Source organism: Rhinatrema bivittatum, chromosome 6 (assembly GCF_901001135.1).
Source record: "Rhinatrema bivittatum chromosome 6, aRhiBiv1.1, whole genome shotgun sequence".
In the NCBI taxonomy this organism is placed as follows: Eukaryota; Metazoa; Chordata; class Amphibia; order Gymnophiona; family Rhinatrematidae; genus Rhinatrema; species Rhinatrema bivittatum.
In genome coordinates, this window is record NC_042620.1 from 123,773,379 (window position 1) to 123,786,794 (window position 13,416).

At 38.3% G+C, this 13,416-nt stretch overlaps 1 protein-coding gene across 1 annotated transcript in view; it reads right to left on the reverse strand.

The window, feature by feature from the left end:
* TTN (titin) overlaps positions 1-13,416 on the reverse strand; it is a 509,207-nt gene that overhangs the window by 388,378 nt on the left and 107,413 nt on the right. Inside the window, 1 exon segment of the mRNA XM_029605898.1 lies at positions 597-4,142. Within this exon segment, the coding sequence (XP_029461758.1) occupies positions 597-4,142 (3,546 nt within the window).

Below are 13,416 nucleotides of genomic sequence, written 5' to 3' on the forward strand. Positions count from 1 at the left end.
ACAGTGATTTTGCTGTGAACAATGGAACCAGAGAGCTACAAAGATATGATCCACTTAGAACCATGCATAAAGAATGCAGTGTACATGTGATTTTGTGCTAATAACAAAGTGGATAATTACTATTTTACAAAATTATACTAGCAAGATGCAATAATAGAAAAGTTCTGTCAAATATGCCGTGCAAGTAGTAAATATAATGGGGTTGTGGATATGAAGATGAAAGTACTGGAACATATATAAACTGGATGCAAGGACACGTGAATTAGGCTTTTATTATTCTGAATATATTTACTGTAAAAATGTCTTCCATAAATATATTACAGAAGCTATGATTTACATAAAAGGGATGTGATAAATATGCTTTACTATATATATATATATTGTAAGAAAGAAGGTGTGAGAAAGGTTGGTAAGAAAAAAAATAGGATGAAAGCAGAAATCACAATTTGTACTGTAATTAGTTTTGTGACGTTATAGAACTCTACTAAATCTCATATCTGTATCTTAAATCATAAGGCCATAATGATACAGACATATAGTCTTCAATTAGTAATTTAGTGATATTATAAATATATATTTTATCCCCATAATCCAACCTCTTTTTACAACTGTGAGTTTCGCTGAAGTTGTTGTTTTTCCACCTTCATTCAATGCCTCACAGGTATACTCTCCTTGATGCACCTCCTTGTGTACTTTGTTGATTACTAGTGTGTGTGTGTCATGATCTTCTAAACACTTGAACTTCTTGCCTGAAGATATCAGTTTACCCTCAAAATACCAATTCACCTTCTTAGTACAACTTATTACTGCTTTCAAATTTATGCTGTAACCTTCCTCAACAACAACGTCTACCAAGCTTTGATGTATTATAGGATGATCCACTCTAATTCTCCTGTCTTCTGACCTCGATGCTTTTAAAATGTCCTCCTCAAATATTTCTTCCTTGTTCACTTTCTCTTTCAGAATTTCTATGCCTTGCTCGTCTGGCAAATCTGCAGAAGTAACTTCAGCGGTGACTGCTATGGCACCTACATCTTTGACATCACTTTTTAAAGCAGTAGTGCTAGTCCCATGAGCAGAGAAAAGTTGTTCAAAATATTCATTTGGTTCAGTAGTTATCATAACCTTTTTGGGTTGTTGAAGATCACAAATAATACTAGCAGATTCCTGCAACACTGGTATATCTTCTACAATGACTGTGCTCATTTCTTTCAAAGGTGACCAAGTAATACTCAACTTCTCTGGCTTGACAATTAAGATAGTACTAGGCTGATCTGCCTTCAAAATGTGTTTTTCTTCTTGAATAATGGAAAGCAAAGCACTTTTTAGTTCAGTCTTTAAGTCAGCAAAGCGAGGATATATTCCTTCAAGTACCACTGTTATTTCTTGGGGAACAGAACGTGTGATGAGACAAGCGCATATTGTATACATAGGCTCTTTCATGATTTTAACTGTCTTTATTTCTATATTTTTAGTGCCATCTAACCACTCGGCACAAAGGACATGCTGTTCATGTGTTATTACAGACAGTAGAGCATTTTTTATCTGAGTTCTTCTTTCTAAATTAAATTCTTTAGGTACTAGAGGTGTAATACTTTTTTCTTTGTAAAGAATGCACCGTTCTTGTATTTCGTGCATTCTCAATGTGTCCTTTGCTTGCATCCTAATCTTAAGAGTCTGTGATTCTGAGCTTGCTAATTCATCCGAATGTTCCTCTTTGATAACCTGTTTTTCTTTGACCAATACAGGAAGCCTCAATGACTGACCTTCTTGAATTCTTGCAGCAAAGTCTTGCTGTGCTGCTTCCAAGATATCTGTACTTCTGACAGATACACCTTGATCCTCAACACAGACTGATACAGAAGGAAACTTTGGTTCATATTTACTCTTGCATATTATTTTCTCTGCGTCTTGAGAAACAGTCACATGTCCTTCATCTAGTGCTCGACTCTCAGTAACAGTTGGTAACTGCATGATAGACTGCTGGTCTTCTTTTTGCAGAACAGCTCTCTGCTCTTTTTCTGCAGCATTTATAACCAGTTCTTTTGGTAGCTGAATTTCCTGATCCACAATACTGAGGAATTTCTTTATTTGAACTTCAACTACAGAGGTGGGATATGTACCTTCAGTACTGGTCTTAAGAGTTTCAAAATGTTCTGCAAATAATTTGCTTTTTTCTTCTATAATGGGTGCCCTTTGAATTCTTTTTTCAATTTTATATGAGGCACTCTGCAAATCAGGTTTTTGAAAAGTAAGTATACTTTCCTTAGGTAACATATATTCGGTCTGTATTGTCTGAAGATGGAGAGGTGAAGAGAGTTCTTTACTCATCTCAAAGCTAGTTGTATCCTCTAGGGCTGAAAACTGTTCGGTGTTCTCAAATGATATGGGTTTTTGCTCTTCGGATATCACAGAATACAGTAAAGTTGAATTTTTTCTGATATATGCTTGATCCTCAGCTGGAACTTCAAGTCTAAAGGGTTCTTCTCTTGGCAATGTTGTTTGCCCATATGCAACTTGCAAGTGCATAGGTTGTTTCTCTTTTCTTTGGCTCTTTAATGTGACTGCACTGTCTAGTCCAGGAATAGCCAACACATGATCGTGTGAAAGCTGCAGCTTTTCTTCAACCATAAGACCAGTTTTTATTATTCCTTCTTTCAAATATGAAGCCTTTTTCTCGTCTGCATCTATTACAGAAAACCTATGTTCTTTGAATAACATTTTCTGGGCATTAGTTACAGGCCTATAAAATTGTTTTGAAAATTCTTTTAATAATTTTGCATTGGTAGCCAAGTCAGAGGTATACATTTTCTCACAGTGAGACTCCGTTATCTTTTCTTGCCCTAGTATTATAGCTAATTGTAGCACAGTTTCTCTTTCATGCACTAAAAGACCCTTCTCCCCCATGGACATTTCAAATGTTAATGATGTTTCTTTAGGAATTTCTTCAATGATTTCAACTTTGTGAGTGCATAATACCTGTCTTTGTTCACATGTTGAGGTCACATGTTTAGCTTCTGCTCCTGTAAAAACTACAGTTCTATTATCTATCATGCCATGTTTTTCTTCAGTGATGATGGATACAAAGTTTGATTTCTCCTCTTTACTCAGCTGAAGTTCAACTATATCTGAGTGGGCAATGTTGAATTCTTTCTCCTTTAATTCCTGGCTGAATTCTTCAACTGTAGGTAAACAAATGTCAGGCACCATTTGCAACTCAGAACCAGATATTTCCAATATTGGTGGACTTGCAATTGGCTCAAGAGATTGCTCACTGAAAGTTCTCTGTTCCTGGATTGCAGTTGTAGTAAAAGCAGTTGGATAAAGATGTCTTCCAGTAGAAAATACAGACTCTATAACATAAGGAGGAACACCAATAGTTTCTTCGGTCTTTTGAGATTCACATATGGCTGAAATAATCTTTTCTTGATTCAGTATAACTTCTGAGAAAGAAGGATCATACATTGTTTCTACTTCTTCACTATGCAGAGAATGTTTGGCTTCCGTCCCAATTGTATATAACATGGGATGCCCTTCTTGTAGCTCAGTTCTAGCCTCACCAGAGAGACTAACAGCATATAAACGAGACTCTGTGATTTCTTGACTTACAGATTCCTCAGATAATTTATTTATTTGTTTCTCTACTATACTCTGCTCCTTAAACTGGAATTTGCTAGTAGCAGTGTTTAAGTAGCCCTCTGCTGTCCTCTTTTGTTTTACTTTAAGATAGGCACTGCACATAGTCTCCCCATATTCATTGCTGGCAATACATGTATACTCTCCTTCATCTTCAAATTTTGTATATGGGATGATAAAACAGTATTCATCACCATCAAATACAAATGTGTAGTGCACAGAAGGCCTCAGTTTTACTCCATTACGGAACCACTGAATTTTTGGTTTTGGAATACCACTAACTATAACTGATAGTCTAGCTACATCACCAACAGTTATTTCTGTTGAAGAAACTTGTTTGATAAAAGCAGGGAGTTTGTCCTTCTCCCTTTTCATCTCTAATTTATTTGAATAAACTGAAGATTCAGGCACAAGTTCAAGTGTTTTATCACTATCAGACAACAGAAGGTCGCTGCTGTAGGTTTCTGTTCTGTCTTCCTCAGCAGACACAATAGAACTAGAAAGGTCTGTATGGAAAAAAATTATTATAATTTAACTAATAAATTTTGTGAAGATAATATTTTAAAATTACAACAAATAAGTCAATTGATCTATTAATAAAATAATATACCACCTGCATACACTTTTGTATCACAATTGTATATCCTCTGATTTGTTTATTTTTAGTTAGGAAATTATTAAGATTTGTATCTTTAATGGGCTGGCCCACTGACTGTGCTGAGCACTGGTACGCATGAGAGCTATTTATTTATTTAAAATATTTATAATCCGCTTATAACGAAAAAAAATTCATGCTAAGTGGATAACAATATGATCATAAAGCTTTAGTAAACAAATAAAACACCAATAAACACATTAAAACATTTAAAAAAAAAACCCAGAAAAACATTAGCTAACATTCTGACTGTGTAAACTGCAAACAAACCCATTTAAATTTTTAAACAAAAGCCTTCTGGAAAAGCAATGCCTTCAAACGTTTATGAAAGTTTTTAATATCATTAATAGCCTTAAGCTTAAATGGCAGTACATTGCACATATTAAGGCCAATTATTGAGAAAACCCAGGAATGTGTTTCTTGAAAGTGTGCCTGTTTAACACTAGGCATCATTAATAGGTGATCATTTGAGGAACAAAGTTGACAAGATAGAATATAGTGGGTAACTAGCTCCGAAAGGTAACTGGCACCTTCTTTCCTCACTGCCTTAAATACTAGTAAAATAATTTTAAACTTAATTCATTGAACAACTGGTATTGTTTAAGTACGGTGGTAGTATGATCTCTCAGGCTAATGCCAGTCAACATCCAGGCAGCACCTGGGTTCTATTTCCAAGCCTGACTTCTGCTCCTTGGCAAGCTGGGAATGGGGATAACAGAGAAGCAGGGCTCAAAGATCTCTGAAGAAAGGAAATCTTAGCCCAGGTACGATGACACTTAAAGGTCAATATTCGGAGGGGTATGTCTAGCTAAGTTCAAGACTTAGCTGGACAAATCCTCATTTCTGAAATTCCCACCCTGTCAAAAGGGAAATTTTAGTCAGGTAAAAAAAAGAGTCAGACCAGGGAAGCTCCAGGACTGGGGCCAAAATGTATCTGGCAAACACAGCTCTTTTGCACTAGCCAGAAAAACTTACCCAACTAACTCTGGTCAGAAAAATTACAGACCTAAAGTTAGCCAGGTAAGCTAAAAAACAAACAAACAACCCTAGCAGGCTAGCAGAAGCCTTATCATTCTCCAAGTTTAAAAAAATATGTTGCAGTCTATAATAGCTCCATCCTCCTGCCTCTTCTTATAAATGTGGGGTGCCACCCCCTCCCCTCAAATTCCCCAAAACTTCCAAGTATCTCAGAGGGAAGAGGAGAGGCTCTTACCTCCTCCCAAAGGGTGAATATCTGAATGCAGGTACAGCTGACAGGTACTGGTACTTAGATATTAATTTATTAATTTCATCAGAGCTTTACTGTTTACTGGTTGCTCTACTGACAGTCAACCAATCTTCATTCAGAACAGAGATTGGTCTCTTCACTGCCAATCAGAATCGAGTTCTGAATGAGAATTGATCGACTGTCAGTCTGGGCTCCAGTGAATTGAAGAATTCAGGGGGGGGGGGGGTCCCCAAACCAAGTCCTCAAGCACTGCAAAACAGTCTTCTTTTCAGGATTTCCACAATGAATATGCATAAGATTTATTTGCATGCGTGGTCTCCGTTGTATGGAAATATATCTCATGTATAAAATCCCAACTGGATTACAGCCCTTGAGAACTGGATTTGGGGACTCCCTGGAATAAATGAATGTCTAAAGGCTGATACTTTTAGCTACACTGGCATTCAGAAATTCATTCTGCGGGAGGAGGGAGGGAACTGGAAGGCTTCTGGAGGTTCAGAGGGAAGAAAGGGAAGGAGAGACTGGGTCATTATGGGCTGCAACCTATTTTGTTAAATTCGGGGACAGAGCAGGGAAATCAGGCTGCTACAGTCATGTTACCTTTTTCATTATCTTGGAGGGTGGGGTGGAAGGGGCACTGCCACTGCTTGCTACATTTTTTTTTTTCTAATATTCAGTAAGATGGTGAGTGACAAAATTACCCAGGTAGCTTTAGCCAAGTATGTTCGGTAGAAGATAAATTCTGCTGAATATTTGGTAAAGTTATACGAGTTAACTTTATCCGGATAACTTTGATCTATGCCAGTTTACTGGCTATGGACCTGTTAGTGACCAGGCTCAATGTTCGAGAAGGAACACTGGTGCGTGGTCCCTGGCTGTTGAGCATTGCTATAATGGATCGGATGGACTAGATTGGAGCAGAGGGGAGGGAAGTGCCACAGCGTAGCAGAAGCTGGTTCTGTTTGAGGTGAAAACACAAAGGACCAAGCTAAAAGTGACAAGGCAAAAAAAAAAAAAAAGATTTTCTACTTTAACAAAAAATACCAAATGAATTAAAGAACACATGAAAAGACAGATAGCTAGATTCACCGTTCTGCTATATTTATAGCTATATTTATAGCAGAATGATGAGCTGCAGTAAAAAAAGGGGCGGGGGAGGGGGAGGACAAAATCATGCAGCTGGCTGCATTGCAGCGGTGCATTTTAGCCCACCACAGTTGCAGCCGGGCAGCACACTTTCACCCTCATAGCGCCATGGGAAAAGGTGGTGTTATTTACCGTGGTGCTGCCAGCGATAATGTGGAAAACATTATTGCCTGCAGCGCTGCCGGGCCATAACCCCACCCAAACCCCGCCCACACTCCTCCCCTTCCCCTCATTTCAATAATACTGCTGCGATGCAGCTGTTATCGTGTGCAGTAGGGTGTTATTGAACGTGATAAGGCCACATCGCAATTTGATAAATGAACCTGACAGGCAGACAGACTAAAAGATAGAAATGCTGACTTACTGTGTGATATTTAATTGCCTTTGTGACTTGTTTCTACCCTTTTATTAGATACTTTACAATATATAATGAAAGTACACGGTACTATATTGCAGCAGGGATGGATTTTGTCTGTCACTGCCCCTAGGCACTGATTTAGTGCCAGTGTCATACCCCCTAGAGCACGGTGCCACCATTCCCACTCCTGGACATTGGTTTCTGGCTCTAACGGTGATCCACCTGTAATGCAGGCTTAGTCCCTGCATTTTCTTCACCGTGAGGATCGCTGCTGGTCCCAAAAGCCAAGGACTTAGGGGAGTGGCAGTGGTGGCAGCAGCGGGTCGGGCAGGATTGCGGGGCACTGCTAGGGTGGTCAGGAAATTTACTTCCCCTCCCCCACAAATTTTGTTGCACTAGGCATAGGCCTAGTAGGCGAGTGCATAAATTCAGGACTGTTTTGCAGTATTTTTCAATCATTAGCAAACCTATCTAGAACTTGTCAATGTATCTTTTTTTGCTCTGCTCCAGTGCTATGGAACTCTCTCCACAGAAAAGCCCACCTTATCACATGTCTGTCCCAATTTAAATATTTAATAAGTGTTTTAGGCAAGCTTTTGGGTTAATTTTTTATCCCTTTCACTTGTTTTGATGTTTTAATATTTATTTCAGAATTAAGAATTAATATATTTATATTTCATAATTTTATAGATAGTTGTATGGTTTTATTGCATGGTACTTTATGCTATGTTTTATATTATAATATCATGTTTTCCATTGTAATATCTGTTGAACCATGCCTCGAGTGCTCCAGTGGGAAGGCTTGTAAAAAATGAAACAATATGGAATGGCATGCTATAATTTGCTCTATTATATTCTATGGTACCTTAAAAAAAAATCTTTCATATCTTTTTCTCAAAACCACTTCTGGCTACTTATCTGTTCATGTGATTTCAAAATAATATTTAATTTGGCAAATAATAATAAAAATGTATCATCATATTCCATTCCCCCCAGCCGAAATATACTAGATCATACTCTTCATTCTGCAGAAAAAATAACTATGATGCATAAGCTGTGGCAATTTGTTGCATTCAGAGAAGCCAGAAATGAAATTATATTAGCCAGATAAAATAAAAGAAAAAATTGCTTCGGTGTGAAAAAATCGAAACAGCATTTTTTGTGCACTTAAATAAATGTGTGCCGCGGGTAACATGGGTGATGGGTGGTAATATAAGGAAGCATCAAGCTGTGCCTTGGCCCTCTGACCTCTGAGCATGGGAGAGGGAAGTGAGGATATTATGTGGCATTTGTGTGGTTGGGCCTTGTTGTGGCACGCTGAACCTCTCATATATGTTCCTACTGCAAGCCTATGTGGGACTGGGCCACACTACTCTTGGGTAGCTGCAGCGGAGCAAAAGGACACTTCAGGTGGAAGTGATAGGTGGTAATATAAGGAAGCATCAAGCTGTGCCTTGGCCCTCTGACCTCCTTCATCTTACAAGGCTGCAATTCCTATCCACCCTGCTCTTGGCTAAGGGGAGGTTTTGTGATGATAGTAGAGGTAGAGCTTTAACATGGGTCTGAGGACTGTAAACATTAAAGTTATATATTTACATATTATGTTATTACTGATTGTTTTGTTATATTTATGCCAATTTGAATTGTACTAACTGTCACAGCTGATCACTGTTCTTGAGCCTGAGAGGTATTAGATGTGAGGTAGGGGGAGTAAAATTACATGTGTTGTTCCACTAATAAATTTCATTTTACCAGAAAATCTTAACTGAAACCAGGTAACATACGGAAATAAGAATATCACCAATTTAAAGTTTATCAAACTTTCTTTTTATTTTTATGAAAAAATGCTATAGATTAAATCATATCATCATCACATATTTTATCAAATACTCTTTCCAATACAGAAATATTCCATTTTACATTTCAACTTTATCTAAAACTTAAAACAATGCGCCTAGACATGATGTTTACTACCTACTGAGTGTTAAGCACTGGCACTATTTCAGTAACAGAGAAATCAAACATCCACAACACATGCTTGAACATTAGTTGGTCTAGACTATTTATGTGTACTAACTACTACCCAGCAATTCAGTGAATTCTATATACCTGTACAGGGACTTATATGACTCTATCATTAATTCCGAATATGCAATATGCACGTATTTTTATTTACTTCTCTCTAATTGCAAAAAATTCGATATAAACTGTCTCATTGCACAAATACAGTTAATGAAATACAAACATGTTTTAGGTAGGCAGATAATAGCAATTCAATTTTGCGGACAATTTTGTGGACTAAAGTTGTAACAATGACATAATGAATATGAAGTTGTGACAATGAATAATACAAACAGAATGTTGGGAATTATTAGATAGGGAATGGTGAATAAAACGGAAAATACCATAATGCCTCTGTATCGCTCCATGGTGAGACCGCACCTTGAATACTGTGTACAATTCTGGTCGCCGCATCTCAAAAAAGATATAATTGCGATGGAGAAGGTACAGAGAAGGGCTACCAAAGTGATAAGAGGAATGGAACAGCTCCCCTATGAGGAAAGACTAAAGAGGTTAGGACTTTTCAGCTTGGAGAAGAGACGGCTGAGGGGGGGGATATGATAGAGATGTTTAAAATCATGAGAGGTCTAGAATGGGTAGATGTGAATCAGTGCGTGCAAGTTATAAAATCGGCGCATCCATGTGTGCGCACCGGGAAGCATACGCACATGGATGAACATGCGCACCTTTTAAAATCTACTCTTAAGGCAATTTGTGATTTTGGGCACATTTGCATTCAAGGAATCTGCATCTGCATTCAAGGGCACATCTGCATTCAAGGCAAAACTTCATGTGAAATGTTCCATGCATTGCTACAGTCAGAAACTTTATTTCTGGCAATGGCAATGTGCAGAACATTTCACAAGCAAGTAGCCCTGTAAGGACTGCCATAGGTTAAAGAGGTTGTGAGGTGCCTGTGAGATGCCCCCAAAGTAAAATATTCTCCCTGGTGAGCCAGTGACCCCACTTCCACCTCGAAGCCCTAAGAAGGGCAAAATGTATGGTAGTGGTGGGGCTTTAAAGATTTTCACTATTTTAGAGATACAAATCTTATTGTAGTTCTATTATATCTGTCCCCAAGCCTCACCCTTTCTGGCCCTTTAAAAAAAATTGTCACAAAAAATTCTGGCACCTCCTTTGCATATGCCCCTTGCCCATCACCAAGCTTACCTTAATAGTGTTGAGGTCTTCCTGGGGCAGGAGCAATACCCACTCATTCCTGACCTTCTGGCTGCCATTTTCAAAATGGTACTGGTTGGCCTGCTCATTCTCTTCTTTCCACATGGCAGGGAGTAAATGGAATGAGTCAATCTGCCAGTGCCATTTTTAAAATGGCAGCCGGAGAGGCAGGAGCAATTGGGCATCACTCATGCTCCAGGAAGTCCCCAGCTTTAGGTAAGCTTGGGGAGACACATGGGGAGGGGGGGGGCAGATTTTTCTGTGACAATTTGTTAAAGAAAAACAAAGGGCAAGAATTCTATAACTCTCACCGCTACCACACTCTTTGCCCTCACTAATAGGGTCATTCAACAAAATGCGTTATGGCTTTAATGCCAGCAATAACGCATGCGTTAACGCCATAACTCATGTGATAGTAATGCTATCGAATTGTATGAATGCAAATTTTTCATAGAGGTGGGATTGGGGAGGAGTTTGGGTGGGATTAATTAAAATGAAGGGCATTTTTGCACTGTGCAATAGTGTAAAGCATGCTATCGCACACTTTTAACCCTGGAAATAGCTACATCTTTTTTACGTAGTGTTAAGCTGTGCAAAATGCCCATAGCGCTATTTGTGAAAGATTGCAAATTGTATTTCGGCCATTTCTGGGTGAGGGAGAGGGGATAGGGAGTGGAGTGGAGTAACTTTCAAAAAGAAGATAGAGCAGCTTTTAAACTAGAACAAGGGGGAAAGCTGACAGTCACTCAGCAGTGCATGGTTCGGAGAAATGTATTCTTGAAGGATACTAATGAAACAGGAGAGTTAGGGCATCCCAACAGAGGGTTCCAATAAAAGCAAACGTAGTCCATGTGCCTATAAGTAAAGAATCACCAAAGCTAATGATTTCTGAATTATCCCTAACAGCTGAAAAGCAGGTTGTTAATATAAACAAAAAATACACTTTGAAATGTCTGTATGCCAATGCCAGAAGTCTAAGAAGTAAGTTGGGAGAGTTAAGAGTGTATAGCAGCAAATGATGAGATTGACATAATTGGCATCAAAGAGACTTGGTGGAAGGAGGATAACCAATGGGACAGTGCTATATCAGGGTACAAATTATATCGCAATGACAGGGAGTATCAACTTGGTGGGGGTGTGGCACTTTATGTCCGGGAGGGTATAGAGTCCAACAGGATAAAGATCATACAAGAGGCTAAATGCTCAGTAGAATCTATATGTGTGCTGGGTAAGAGTATAGTGATAGGAGTATACTACCATCCACCTGGACAAAATGGTCAGACAGATAATGAAATGCTAAGAGAAATCAGAGAAGCTAACCAATTTGGCAGGCAATAATAATGGGAGATTTCAATTAGCCCAATATTGACTGGGTAAATGTAACATCAGGACTTGCTAGAGACATAAAGTTCCTGGATGTAATAAATGACTGCTTCATGGAGAAATTGGTTCAGGAACCAACAAGAGAGGGAGATATTTTAGATTTAATTCTTAGTGGAACGCAGGATTTGGTGAGAGAGAGTTAACGGTGGTGGGGCCACTTGGCAACAGTGTTCATTACATGATCAAATTTAAACTAATAACTGGAAGGGGGACAATAAGTAAATCTGTAGCTCTAACACTAAACTTTCAAAAAGGAAACTGATGAAATGAGGAAAATAAGAAAAAACTGAAAGGTGCAGCTGCAAAGGTTAAAAGTGTTCAACAGGCATGGACATTGTTTAACAATACAATCCTAGAGCAGCAGTCCATATGTATTCCACTCATTAAGAAAGGTGGAAGGAAGACAAAACGATTACCGTCATGGTTAAAAGGTGAGGTGAAAGAGGCTATTTTAGCCAAAAAAAAATCCTTCAAAAATTGGAAGAAGGATCCATCTGAAGAAAATAGGATAAAACATAAGCATTGTCAAGTTAAGTTAAAACACTGATAAGACAGGCGAAGAGAGAATTTGAAATTAAGTTGGCCATAGAGGTAAAAACTCATAAAAACTTTTAAAAATATATCTGAAGCAAGAAACCTGTGAGGGAGTCGGTTGGACCATTAGATGACCGAGGGGTTAAAGGGGCTCTTAGGGAAGGTAAGGCCATTGCAGAAAGAATAAATGAATTCTTTGCTTCCGTGTTTACTAATGAGAATGTTGGGGAGATACCAGTTTCGGAGATGGTTTTCAGGTGTGATGAGTCAGACGAACTGAACGAAATCACTGTGAACCTGGAAGATATAGTAGGCCAGATTGACAGACTAAAGTGTAGCAAATCACCTGGACAGGATGGTATGCATCCCAGGGTACTGAAGGAACTAAAAAATGAAATTTCAGATCTATTAGTTAAAATTTGTAACCTATCATTAAAATCATCCATTGTACCTGAAGACTGGAGGTTGGCCAATGTAACCCCAATATTTAAAAAAGGCTCCAGGGGCAATCCGGGTAACTATAGACCAGTGAGTCTGACTTCAGTGCTGAGAAAAATAGTGGAAACTATTCTAAAGATCAAAATCGTAGAGCATATAGAAAGACATGGTTTAATAGAACACAGTCAACATGGATTTACCCAAGGGAAGTCTTGCCTAACAAATCTACTTCATTTTTTTGAAGGGATTAATAAACATGGATAAAGGTGAACTGGTAGATGTAGTGTATTTCGATTTTCAAAAGGCATTTGAAAAATCCCTCATGAGAGGCTTCTAAGAAAACTAAAAAGTCATGGGATAGGAGGTGATGTCCTTTTGTGGATTACATACTGGTTAAAAGACAGGAAACAGAGAGTAGGATTAAATGGTCAATTTTTCTCAGTGGAAAAGGGTAAACAGTGGAGTACCTCAGGGATCAGTACTTGGACTGGTGCTTTCCAATATATATATATATATATATATATATATATATATATATATATATATATGATCTGGAAAGGAATACGACGAGTGAGGTTATCAAATTTGTGGATGATACAAAATTATTCAAAGTAGTTAAATCACAAGCGGATTGTGATACATTACAGGAGGACCTTGCAAGAATGAAAGATTGGGCATCCAAATGGCAGATGAATTTTAATGTGGACAAGTGCAAGGTGTTGCATATAGGGAAAAATAACCCTTGCTGTTGTTACATGATGTTAGGTTCCATATTAGGAACTACCACCCAGGAAAAAG